This window comes from Petromyzon marinus, chromosome 65 (genome assembly GCF_048934315.1).
Source record: "Petromyzon marinus isolate PM22_M1 ecotype Great Lakes invasive population chromosome 65, UKy_Petmar_22M1.pri1.0, whole genome shotgun sequence".
Taxonomy (NCBI): Eukaryota; Metazoa; Chordata; class Hyperoartia; order Petromyzontiformes; family Petromyzontidae; genus Petromyzon; species Petromyzon marinus.
In genome coordinates this window covers 8136214-8147969 of record NC_133731.1, presented here as the reverse complement: position 1 = coordinate 8147969, position 11756 = coordinate 8136214, and the positions used below count along the sequence as shown (strand labels likewise).

Sequence of the window (11756 nt, the reverse complement as noted above, 5' to 3'; positions counted from 1 at the left end):
TAGTCACTGTTATTGTTGCTGTGTTATTATTGTCGTCGTAGTAGTAGGGGGAAAAACCTATTATCAGCAGTGTAACCATTGCTGTTTCTATTGTGAGTATTATAGTGGTAATATTAGTGTAACCATTGTGTATTATTATGATTGTAGTGGTAGTAGTGTAACCAGGTATGTGTTTTATTATAGTGGTAATATTAGTGTAACCATTGATGTATTATTATTATTAGGATTGTAGTGGTAGTAGTGTCACCATTGATGTGTATTGGTAGTATTGTAGTGTAAGTATTGTAATCATTGCTGTTTCTATTGTTAGTATTATAGTCGTAGTAGTGTAACCATGTATGTGTATTGTTATAGTGGTAATATTAGTGTAACCATTGCTGTGTTTATTATTTTTACTATTTGTATTACGAGTACTGAAGTCGGATCCGTGGTGGTGCTGTAACCATCGCTGTGGTCGGCTGCTTTGGACTAGCTTCTCGCCGCCGCCGCCGCTACTACCGCCGCAACCGCTACTACCGCCGCCGCTGCCACCGCTACTACCGCCGCCGCTGCTACCGCTACTACCGCCGCTACCGCTACTACCGCCGCCGCTGCCACTGCTACTACCGCCGCTACCGCTACTACCGCCGCTACCGCTACTACCGCCGCCGCTGCCACCGCTACTACCGCCGCTACCGCTACTACCGCCGCCGCTGCTACCGCCGCCGCTGCCACCGCTACCGCCACTACTGCTACCGCCGCTGCTACTGCTTCTACCGCCGCCGCCGCTACCGCTTACTACCGCCGCTACCGCTACTACCACCGCCGCCGCTGCTACCGCCGCTACCGCCGCTGCTGCCACCGCTACCGCCGCTACTGCTACCACTACCACCGCTGCAGCTGCCGCTGCTGCTACCGCTACTGCCGCTGCTACTGCTGCTGCTACCGCTGCTGCTGCTACCGCCACTGCTACCGCTACCACCGCTGCCGCTACTGCCGCTGCTACCGCTGCTACTGCCGCTGCTACCGCTAGCACCGCTGCTGCTACCGCTAGCACCGCTGCTGCTACTGCCGCTACCGCTAACCGCCGCTACCGCTGCTGCTGTAGGTATATCGCGCGCCTCTTTACACGCCGATCAATAGATGCTTCGCTAATGGGACGCGCGAGAAGCCAGTGGATTAATGGAACGTGAGCCCCGCCACCACCACCACGGCTTCAGGAGGAGTAGGAGGGGGTGGCTGGGGTGGAGATTCGCTGCTGAGTGCTTCACGATGGAAGCTCATCACGAATTAATGAAGAGGACACGACTCTGATGAAACGGCGGTGGCGTGGGGTGGGGGGAAGGTGGGGGAGGCGTTCACTCGGCGGTATCGGACGATTCGTGGTGGTTGGTGGTGATTGAGGAGAGAGAGCGATCTGTGATCGCTCGTTACGCGGTGACGTCCACGCGTGGTCGTGTTGGTGGTGGTCGCGTTAGATATGGAACAGCTTCGACGTTTCGGTCACTGTGCCAGCAGCAGAGCGCTTCCTGAAGAGAGCAGAGGGGGTATATAATAATAAATCATCGTCATCATCACGAGAGAGAGGGGGATAAGTGGCCGCAAATGTCCAGCGTCAGTGTCGCGGAGCTCACCATGAGACGCGACTGCGCTTCGCCACAACCCGCCACGGACAGCAGCTACACCACCCTCTTCACCACGGAGGACCTGCCGAGCAATCACCACCACCACCACCAGTGTCCCCAACAACAACAACAACAGCATCATCAGCAGCAGGGCCAGGAGCTGCCGGTCGCGGCTTGGAGCGAGCGAGTGGCCATCAACGTGTCGGGCCTCAGGTTCGAGACGCGGCGCAGCACACTGGAGCGTTTCCCCCGCACGCTCCTGGGCGACGGCGCTCGCCTGCTGCGCTTCTTCGACCCGCTGCGCGACGAGTACTTCTTCGACCGCAACCGCGACAGCTTTGGCGCGATCCTCTTCTACTTCCAGTCGGGCGGCAGCCTCCACCGGCCCTCCGCGGTGCCCCACGGCCTCTTCGTGCAGGAGGTGCGCTTCTACGACCTGGGCGCCGAGGCGCGCGGCCGCCTCTGCGAGGAGGAGCGCTGTTCCCGCGAGGACCCCGAGAGGCCGCCCCTGCCGCGCAACCGCCTGCAGCGGCGCGCCTGGCTACTCTTCGAGCACCCCGAGAGCTCCGTGTGGGCGCGCGCGGTCGCCCTGGTCTCGGTGCTCGCGACGCTCGCGTCCGTGGTGGTCTTCTGCCTCGAGACGGTGCCGTACGGCGAGCGGAAGAGCGGCGGCAGGAAGGGCAGCGGCGAGGGGGAGGAGGGGGAGGAGGGTGGTGGTGGTGGTGGTGGTGCGGCGGCGGCCGCGTTCGCCGTCGAGGTGGCGTGCATCGCCTGGTTCTGCCTCGAGCTGCTGGCGCGCTTCTGCGCGTGCCCCAGCAAGGCGGCCTTCTTCAAGAACTTCATGAACATCATCGACGTGCTCGCCATCGTGCCCTTCCTCACCATGCTCTGCCTGCCCGACGCCGACATGCAGAGCGCGCAGCAACAGGCGCTTTCCTTCGCCATCCTCCGAGTCGTCCGCCTCGTGCGAGTCTTCAGGATATTCAAGCTGTCGCGACACTCCAAGGGGCTGCGCATCCTCGGGCAGACCCTCAACGCGTCCCTGCGCGAGCTCGGCCTCCTCGTCTTCTTCCTCTTCATCGGCGTCGTCCTCTTCTCGAGCGCCGTCTACTACGCCGAGGCGGACGAGCCCGCCACCAACTTCACGAGCATCCCCGTCGCCTTCTGGTGGTCCATCATCACCATGACCACGGTGGGCTACGGCGACATGTCGCCCATCACGCTGGGCGGGAAGATCGTGGGCTCGCTGTGCGCCATCGCGGGCGTGCTCACCATCGCGCTGCCCGTGCCCGTGATCGTCTCCAACTTCAACTACTTCTACCACCTCGAGATGGACGGCGGCGACTCGACTCGCGCCTGCACCGACGACTCCGAGCCGCGCGACGACGCCGACGCAGTCGCCACCGCGGGCGGCCCCGCGCTCATCTCCTGCCCCACCTCCTCCACCTCCTCCTCCACCTCCTCCTGCTGCTGCTGCCGCCGCCGCCTGCCTCCCGGGGTGATGAGTCCCGGCGACCAGCCGCCGAGGAAGGAGCTGAAGGAGCGGGAGACGGAGGACGAGAAGGGGTCGGCGTTGAGCCTCCGCGAGTTGGGAGACGCGGCACTGGGCGAGGGCGCGAAGCGGGCAGAGGACAAGGACGAGGAGGAGGAGGAGGACGAGGAGCGCGCGAGCGAGCGGTGCTTGCACTCTTCCCTGGAGTGGGAGGTGAAGGAGGAGGTCGTGGTGGAGACGGACGTGTGATGGACCTCACGCCTCTCTGCGTCTCCATCTCTCTCTCTCCGTGTGTGTCTCTCTCGCCTCTCTCTCTCTCTCTAGTGCCTCGCCTTATCTCTCCGTGTCACTCTCCGTGTCTCACTCTGTCTCTCACTCTGTCTCTCTCGCCTTATCTCTCCGTGTCTCACTCTGTCTCTCTCGCCTTATCTCTCCGTGTCTCTCTCTCACCTTATCTCTCCGTATCTCACTCTCTGTCTCTCTCGCCTTATCTCTCCGTGTCTCACTCTGTCTCTCTCGCCTTATCTCTCCGTGTCACTCTCCGTGTCTCACTCTGTCTCTCTCGCCTTATCTCTCCGTATCTCACTCTCTGTCTCTCTCGCCTTATCTCTCCGTGTCTCTCTCTCTGTCTCACTCTCTGTCTCACTCTGTCTCTCTCGCCTTATCTCTCCGTGTCTCACTCTACGTGTCTCACTCTGTCTCACACTCTGTCTCACTCTCTGTCTCTCTCGCCTTATCTCTCCGTGTCTCACTCTACGTGTCTCACACTCTGTCTCACTCTCTCTCTCTCTGTCTCTCGCGCCTTATCTCTCCGTGTCTCACTCTCTGTCTCTCTCGCCTTATCTCTCCGTGTCACTCTCCGTGTCTCACTCTCTGTCTCACTCTCTGTCTCTCTCGCCTTATCTCTCCGAGTCACTCTCTCTGTCTCACTCTCCGTCTCACTCTGTCTCTCTCGCCTTATCTCTCCGTGTCTCACTCTACGTGTCTCACTCTGTCTCACACTCTGTCTCACTCTCTGTCTCTCTCGTCTTGTCTCTCCGTGTCACTCTCCGTGTCTCACTCTCTGTCTCTCTCTCTGTCTCTCTCGCCTTATCTCTCCGTGTCTCACTCTCTGTGTCTCTCGCCTTATCTCTCCGTGTCTCTCTCTGTCTCACTCTCTGTCTCACTCTGTCTCTCTCGCCTTATCTCTCCGTGTCTCACTCTACGTGTCTCACTCTGTCTCACACTCTGTCTCACTCTCTGTGTCTCTCGCCTTATCTCTCCGTGTCACTCTCTCTGTCTCACTCTCCGTCTCTCTCTCTGTCTCTCTCGCCTTATCTCTCCGTGTCTCACTCTCTGTCTTTCTCGCCTTATCTCTCCGTGTCACTCTCTCTGTCTCACTCTCTCCGTCTCACTCTCTGTCTCTCTCGCCTTATCTCTCCGTGTCTCACTCTACGTGTCTCACTCTGTCTCACACTCTGTCTCACTCTCTGTCTCTCTCGCCTTATCTCTCCGTGTCACTCTCTCTGTCTCACTCTCTCCGTCTCACTCTCTGTTTCTCTCGCCTTATCTCTCCGTGTCTCACTTAACGCGTCTCTCCCTGTGTCTCGCTCTCTATGTTTCTCTCTCTCCCTCTCTCTGGGTGCATGCCCGGCTAGTTGTGACCAATCGCCTGACGAAGCTGGTGTTGTTGTAATCACCAGCGACACGTCCCAGTACTGGAATTGTAAATGTCGTGGGGGTTTAACTCTCCAACACACAAGCGGTTAGTGCTGCACTAGTAACTCATTGGTACGTTCTGTTTACTTGATAAACCCCTTACTAATTGGCTGCGTCGAGTGGTGGCGGGTTTAACGACACATTTATATATTTACGCGATATAAACCAAGCAACAAAAACCCACATTGATTATGGATAATTTTAGTGGCGAAAACCTCCTCCTCCTCTTACTACTACGGGGTGTTAAACGGTGCGATTTCTACTGGACGTATGTGGACAAGATCTTTATAGCTTCATCGGATCCCTCCAGGATAAATTCAGATTGTGACTCTGATTCTATCATCGATTATCGCGTCAATCACTAGACGTCACAACGTCGCGTGTCTGTCTGCGTAGGGTGGCGGAGGGCCTTGACGACACGCGTTCGCTCAGACCATTGCGTCGCCTTCAAATCAAACAGTCCGTTATGAATCTAACAAAGGGTTGTTGTTGTTGTTGTTTTTGTTGGGGCTAGATCGCGTAAATAGAAATGTTTTGTGCCGTTAAACCCGTCACCACCACCACCACCACCCGACACGGCCAATTAGTAAGGAGGTTGTCACGTAAACACCACGTGGACAATGGTTTACGAGTTCAGCGCTGACCGCTTGTGGGTTTTGAGTGCAAACTTGCAAATGTTGTTGTGGTGGGGTTTTCTCTCCCAACACACAACCGGTTAGTGCTGACCTAGTGACTAGACTGGCACTTTTTATTATTATTATTATTTACGTGACTAAATCCTTACCAATTGGCTGGTGGGTTACTATATTTATGCGATCTCACGCAAACGACAACAAAGACAACCTTCATTGGGCACAACATTTGTTCGCGAAACCCCCCTGCTGCTAACTGCTACGTGTTACACCCAACCAATGATGAGCGCCACGTTGGCTTTTCGAAATGCACCGCGTGCTGTCAAGTTGACCGTGAGCTGGGTGCAGTACGCATGATCCTAGTAGCACAAGCAGCTACTACATTTGTAGTAGTAGCTACTACATTTGTACATATACAGTGAGGGGAAAAAGTATTTGATCCTCTGTTGATTTTGTACGTTTGCCCACTGACAAATAAATGCTCAGTCTATAATTTTAATGGTATGTTTATTTGAACAGTGAGAGACAGAATAACAACAACAAAATCCAGAAAAACGCATGTCAAAAATGTTATAAATTGATTTGCATTTTAATGAGGGAAATAAGTATATGACCCCCTCTCAATCAGATAGATTTCTGGCTCCCAGGTGTCTTTTATACAGGGAACGAGCTGAGATTAGGAGCACACTCTTAAAGGGAGTGCTCCTAATCTCAGCTTCGATACAGGTCACGAGCTGAGATTAGGAGCACACTCTTAAAGGGAGTGCTCCTAATCTCAGCTTCTTACCTGTATAAAAGACACCTTTCCACAAAAGCAATCAATCAATCAGATTCCAAACTCTCCACTATGGCCAAGACCAAAGAGCTCTCCAAGGATGTCAGGGACAAGATGGTAGACCTACACAAGGCTGGAATGGGCTACAAGACCATTGCCAAGCAGCTTGGTGAGAAGGTGACAACAGTTGGTGCAATCAGTGGGCAAACGTACAAAATCAGCAGAGGATCAAATACTTTTTTTCCCTCACTGTATAGTACCTATGGGCCCCGCACTTTCAAGGGCCCCGCGCTAAATGCTTTCAAGCTATCAATTCCGGTTCAGTGATTCTGCACTTGCTCTATTACTATAGTACTATACCGCCTTCAACTTTTACGAACGACTTGGGTGTTTAAGGTTAGCGATTTGTCGTATTATCTGGCTTATAGCAAATGACAAAAATACATTTACTTTACTGTGCAAGTTAAAAATGTATGTGTTTTAATATTAACGTTTTAAAAAACTTTAGGGCCCCTTTATAACATCATATGCTACAGGCCCCGCATTCGCTTCATCCGGCACTGGCTGGGTGCTTCTGCCATCCCCCCCCCCCCCCCCCGTACAGCCGAATGGGGCACCGTGAGGGTGGTGGTGGTGGTGGTCGTCTTCATAACGCAGCGATGCTCGCAACAACGCAGAATGAACCGTGGCGAGATCACGTTCACTCGTCAGCAGCAGCAGCAGCAGCTACGGGCTGTTCACTGGGTGGATGTCGTAATCTAAGCGTGTATCGGCATGCAGTGTTGGCATGGTGCATGGGCGTGGTGTATTGCCATGGTGTTATCCCCACGGTGTTTCGGCGTAGTTTATGACGGAGTGTTAATCATCTGGACGCAAAAGCGCGGTGTTGATGACATCGAGGCCGTCCCCCAAAGCGCGCGCGGGGGTCCCGGGGCGGTCGCTCGGATTCGCCGTGCGCATTGCGGGATTCTTTTATTATGAACACAACTGCAGGTGGCGCTGTGACGCCGTTGTCACGTGACTCGCGCGGCGTTTCACAGGGAGGCCACGTGCTCAAGCGACGCGTGGCCTGCACCGACGAAGCGTCGACGTCATCGCCCGTGACCTATGCTAAACTGTAAACTATTGTATTGTTATTTAGTTATTTTTGTTTTTACAGGGTGCAGAGCCTACTGAGCGGTTGGCCTCTTTATTCACATGCGAGCCTGGCCACACGTGATGCAAGCTCGATGTCATCGCCATCAACACACGTGTAAAATGTGGAAACTGCAGCCAGATAAAACTAAACGTATTTATTTTACCAGGTAAGGCCCACTGAGCTATATAGCTCTTTCAGAACAGGGGCGGAGCCATGGGGGGGGGGGCTAGGGGGGGGCTTAGTCCCCCCTGAAATTTTGGGAAAGTCGGTATCGGGATAACCGGATATCCGGCTGCTGCAAATTGCTGCAGGCTGCCACCTCGTGCTGCCCTGCAGGCTGCCACCTTGTGCTGCCACCTTGTGCTGCCACCTTGTGCTGCCCTGCAGGCTGCCACCTTGTGTGCTGCCCTGCAGGCTGCCACCCTGTGCTGCCCTGCAGGCTGCCACCTCGTGCTGCCACCTTGTGCTGCCCTGCAGGCTGCCACCTTGTGTGCTGCCCTGCAGGCTGCCACCCTGTGCTGCCCTGCAGGCTGCCACCTCGTGCTGCCACCTTGTGCTGCCCTGCAGGCTGTCACCTTGTGCTGCCCTGCAGGCTGCCACCTCGTGCTGCCCTGCAGGCTGCCACCTCGTGCTGCCCTGCAGGTTGCAACCTTGTGCTGCCCTGCAGGCTACCACTTCGTGCTGCCCTGCAGGCTGTCACCTCGTGCTGCCCTGCAGGTTGCAACCTTGTGTGCTGCCCTGCAGGCTGCCACCTTGTGCTGCCCTGCAGGCTGCCACCTCGTGCTGCCCTGCAGGCTGCCACCTTGTGTGCTGCCCTGCAGGCTGCCACCTCGTGTGCTGCCCTGCAGGCTGCCACCTTGTGTGTTGCCCTGCAGGCTGCCACCTCGTGCTGCCCTGCAGGCTGCTTGAGCGGCAGCCTTTCGAACTTATCGAACTTATTAGCCACATCAGCGGCTCCGACTTATTAATAAACTCCGCGTTCAAATCCAATAAAATGTTTTATACATTTGTGGCGCCCATTGGAAAACATTAAACACACTGGATATCTCAGAATATTGAAGTCAGCATCCCCCCCCCCCCCCCCCCCAAGTCAAAATCCTGGTCCGCCCCTGTTTCAGAAGCAAACAATAGCTCAACAATCTAAAGCCTTGCCCATAGGCTTAACACTGCTCATTGACTCAACACTGCCCATAGGCAAAATGTTAACTATTTTAAATTACTCGGTGAAACTCACTGAACCATAGCTCTGTTCAGAGTCGACCTGGCCGCGCATGATGACAGCTCATCATCACCGTGGCCCATATCATCATCGTCGTCACGCGTGGGATTAATTGATAGTAAGGGCCGAATACTCTGCGGGTGAGTTGGTTCTCAGTGTGGAGGAGGAGGAGAGCAAACCCAGAGGGACCCGGAGAACGCTCAACGGGGCCTCCACGGGGAGAGGGAACACGCGGACTCCACTCACTCACACCAACACTCAGACTAACACTCAGACTAACACCAACACTCAGACTAACACTCAGACTAACACTCAGACTAACACTCACTCACACCAACACTCAGACTAACACTAACACTCACACAAACACTCAGACTAACACTAACACTCAGACTAACACTAACACTCAGACTAACACTAACACTCAGACTAACACTCATTCATATGAACACTCACTCACGGTTACACATACTTACATTTACTCGCACGAACACTCACTAAACTCACTCAGCCTAACAGTCACTCACACTAACACTCGTACGAACACTTACACTAACACTCACCCACCCACACTAACACTCACACCAACACTCGCTAACACTCAAACACAGTCACTGTAGAACAGGGGAGAGAACACGTGGTCTCCACTCAAACTAGACTAACACTCACCCACACCAACACTCACCCGCTCCCACTAACACTCACCCACTCCCACTAACACTCACCCGCTATCTCACTCCCATTGTAGAACATGGGGGCGAGAACATGCGGACTCCACATACACAGCAGGAATGGCCAGGATCTGGAACCCACGCTTTTCCTGCTGCTGCTGCGTACCAGGCGATGGAGACATCTCCTCGCCATTTGTGAAGGGGTTTGCCACCTCTGACTGAAGCTATTCCGTGTGTGTGTTTTGCCAACATGACGTAATGTCACCAACGACTTACGGCGCCACGTTCGGTTCACGTCTCCGCTGGCCAGCGAAAGACAAACGCGGAACCGTGGACATTGACAATTCGGGGAGAGAGAATGCCAGTAAGAGATCGATGCCAATTACCGGTGGTAACCCTCATGCCAACCCCAGTACGTGGGGCCCAAACACCCAGTGAGATGATGGCCGTTCTTGTTGTGGAGAGGAGCTTTGCGAGTCGCACGTGGATTGGCATCAGCTAATTTCTTTAGAAGCGCTTTTGTGTTGTGTTTTTAGTGTTGTGGCGGGTCCTTCCTCCCCCTCCCTACACCTCCGAATAGCACGGCTGGCTAGGGTACGGCGCGAAAGAAGTTCAACATGGACTCCCATGGTGAACTAGACTCCCATGGTGAACTGGACGCCCATTGTAAACTGGACTCCCATGACGAAAAAGACTCTCATGGTGAACTGGAAATTCCATGGTCAGGGATCAGCAGCCAAAATAACAAGAGCTGCCATTGTTTTTTTTTTTAATTTCAAGAGCCACACAGCAGCCCTTAGAGCCACCACGCGGCTGCTCCTGAGCCACAGGTTGCAGACCCCCCCTGCTATAGACCTCCCCCCTGCTATAGACCCCCCCCCCCTGCTGTAGACCCCGCATGCATTATCAAGAGCGGCGCGTTTGGAGCGTGCCTGGACCCCAAGTGCAGTGCGTCATATAAATCGTTATGCAACGTTGCGTGAAATGTCGTGCGTGTTCTCTCTGTGCGTGTTTTTTTTTAATCGGGAAGTTTTATAACAACTTTACGACCGAGTCGATAATTGTTGTCGGATCACTCGGAGCTTGAGTGCGCACTCTTGAGTCCAGGCTCCGGAGTCCAGGCTCCAGGCTCCAGGATTTGGGCTCCGGAGTCCAGGCTCCGGGCTCCGGGAGACCAGGCTCCTGGGTTTGGGCTCCGGAGTCCAGGTTCCAGGCTCCGGACTTAGCACGCAATTATGAATTACGCAATTCAATTAATTTCACCTACATTAATCCGTTAATGCGTCCCGTTAGTTTGTTATTCACTCATGCAGGACGTGAATTCATGTGTGTGTGTGTGTGTGCGCACTCGCTCGCTAATTGGCCTATCCATTGATTCCGTGGTGGGCCCGTTTCTAGTTAACTAGTCCGGTTCGCGCCATGGATCGTGACCGAAATGTCGACCCCCCCCCAAACCCCCCCCCCCCCCCCACGATCGCGCAATCAGCCAAACAAGGGCAGCACTCAGCCCCCCAATCAGCCAAACATGGGCAGCACTCGGCCCCCCAATTAGCGCGCAGGACACGCGAGCGGCGAGACGCGCGCACGGAATGGAGACCGCGTTACCACGACCAACACTGACCCCAACCACACAGACCCCAACAACCCCAACCACACTAGCCCTAACCACAACACTAGCTCTAACCACAACAACACTAGCCCTAACAACAACAACACTAGCCCTAACCACAACAACACTAGCCCTAACCACAACAACACTAGCCCTAACCACAACAACACTAGCCCTAACCACAACAACACTAGCCCTAACCACAACAACACTAGCCCTAACCACAACAACACTAGCCCTAACCACAACAACACTAGCCCTAACCACAACAACACTAGCTCTAACCACAACAACACTAGCCCTAACCACAACAACACTAGCTCTAACCACAACAACACTAGCCCTAACCACAACAACACTAGCCCTAACCACAACAACACTAGCCCTAACCACAACAACACTAGCCCTAACCACAACAACACTAGCCCTAACCACAACAACACTAGCCCTAACCACAACAACACTAGCCCTAACCACAACAACACTAGCTCTAACCACAACCACACTAGCCCTAACCATAACAACACTAGTCCTAACCACAACAACACTAGCTCTAACCACAACAACACTAGCCCTAACCACAACAAAACTAGCCCTAACTACAACAACACTAGCCCTAACCACAACAACACTAGCCCTAACCACAACAACACTAGCTCTAACCACAACAACACTAGCCCTAACCACAACAACACTAGCCCTAACCACAACAACACTAGCTCTAACCACAACAACACTAGCCCTAACCACAACAACACTAGCCCTAACCACAACACTAGCCCCAACCACAGCAACACTAGCCCTAACCACAACCACACTAGCCCTCACCACAACCACACTAGCTCTAACCACAACCACACTAGCTCTAACCACAACCACACTAGCTCTAACCACACTAACCCTCACCCCAACTACACT

The 11756-nt window shown here is 54.2% G+C and overlaps 1 protein-coding gene across 1 annotated transcript; it reads left to right on the top strand.

The window, feature by feature from the left end:
* Window positions 1-1147: 1147 nt before the first annotated feature.
* LOC116956444 (potassium voltage-gated channel subfamily A member 7-like) lies at window positions 1148-3426 on the top strand. Its single transcript, XM_032978086.2, has one exon. The coding sequence runs from the start codon at window positions 1585-1587 to the stop codon at window positions 3343-3345; it is 1761 nt and encodes a 586-aa protein (XP_032833977.2). The 5' UTR covers window positions 1148-1584; the 3' UTR covers window positions 3346-3426.
* Window positions 3427-11756: the final 8330 nt, after the last annotated feature.

Bases quoted from the DNA above. Each gene is read 5' to 3' on its own strand.
- LOC116956444 (XM_032978086.2), top strand. From the start codon at position 1,585: ATGTCCAGCGTCAGTGTCGCGGAGCTCACCATGAGACGCGACTGCGCT.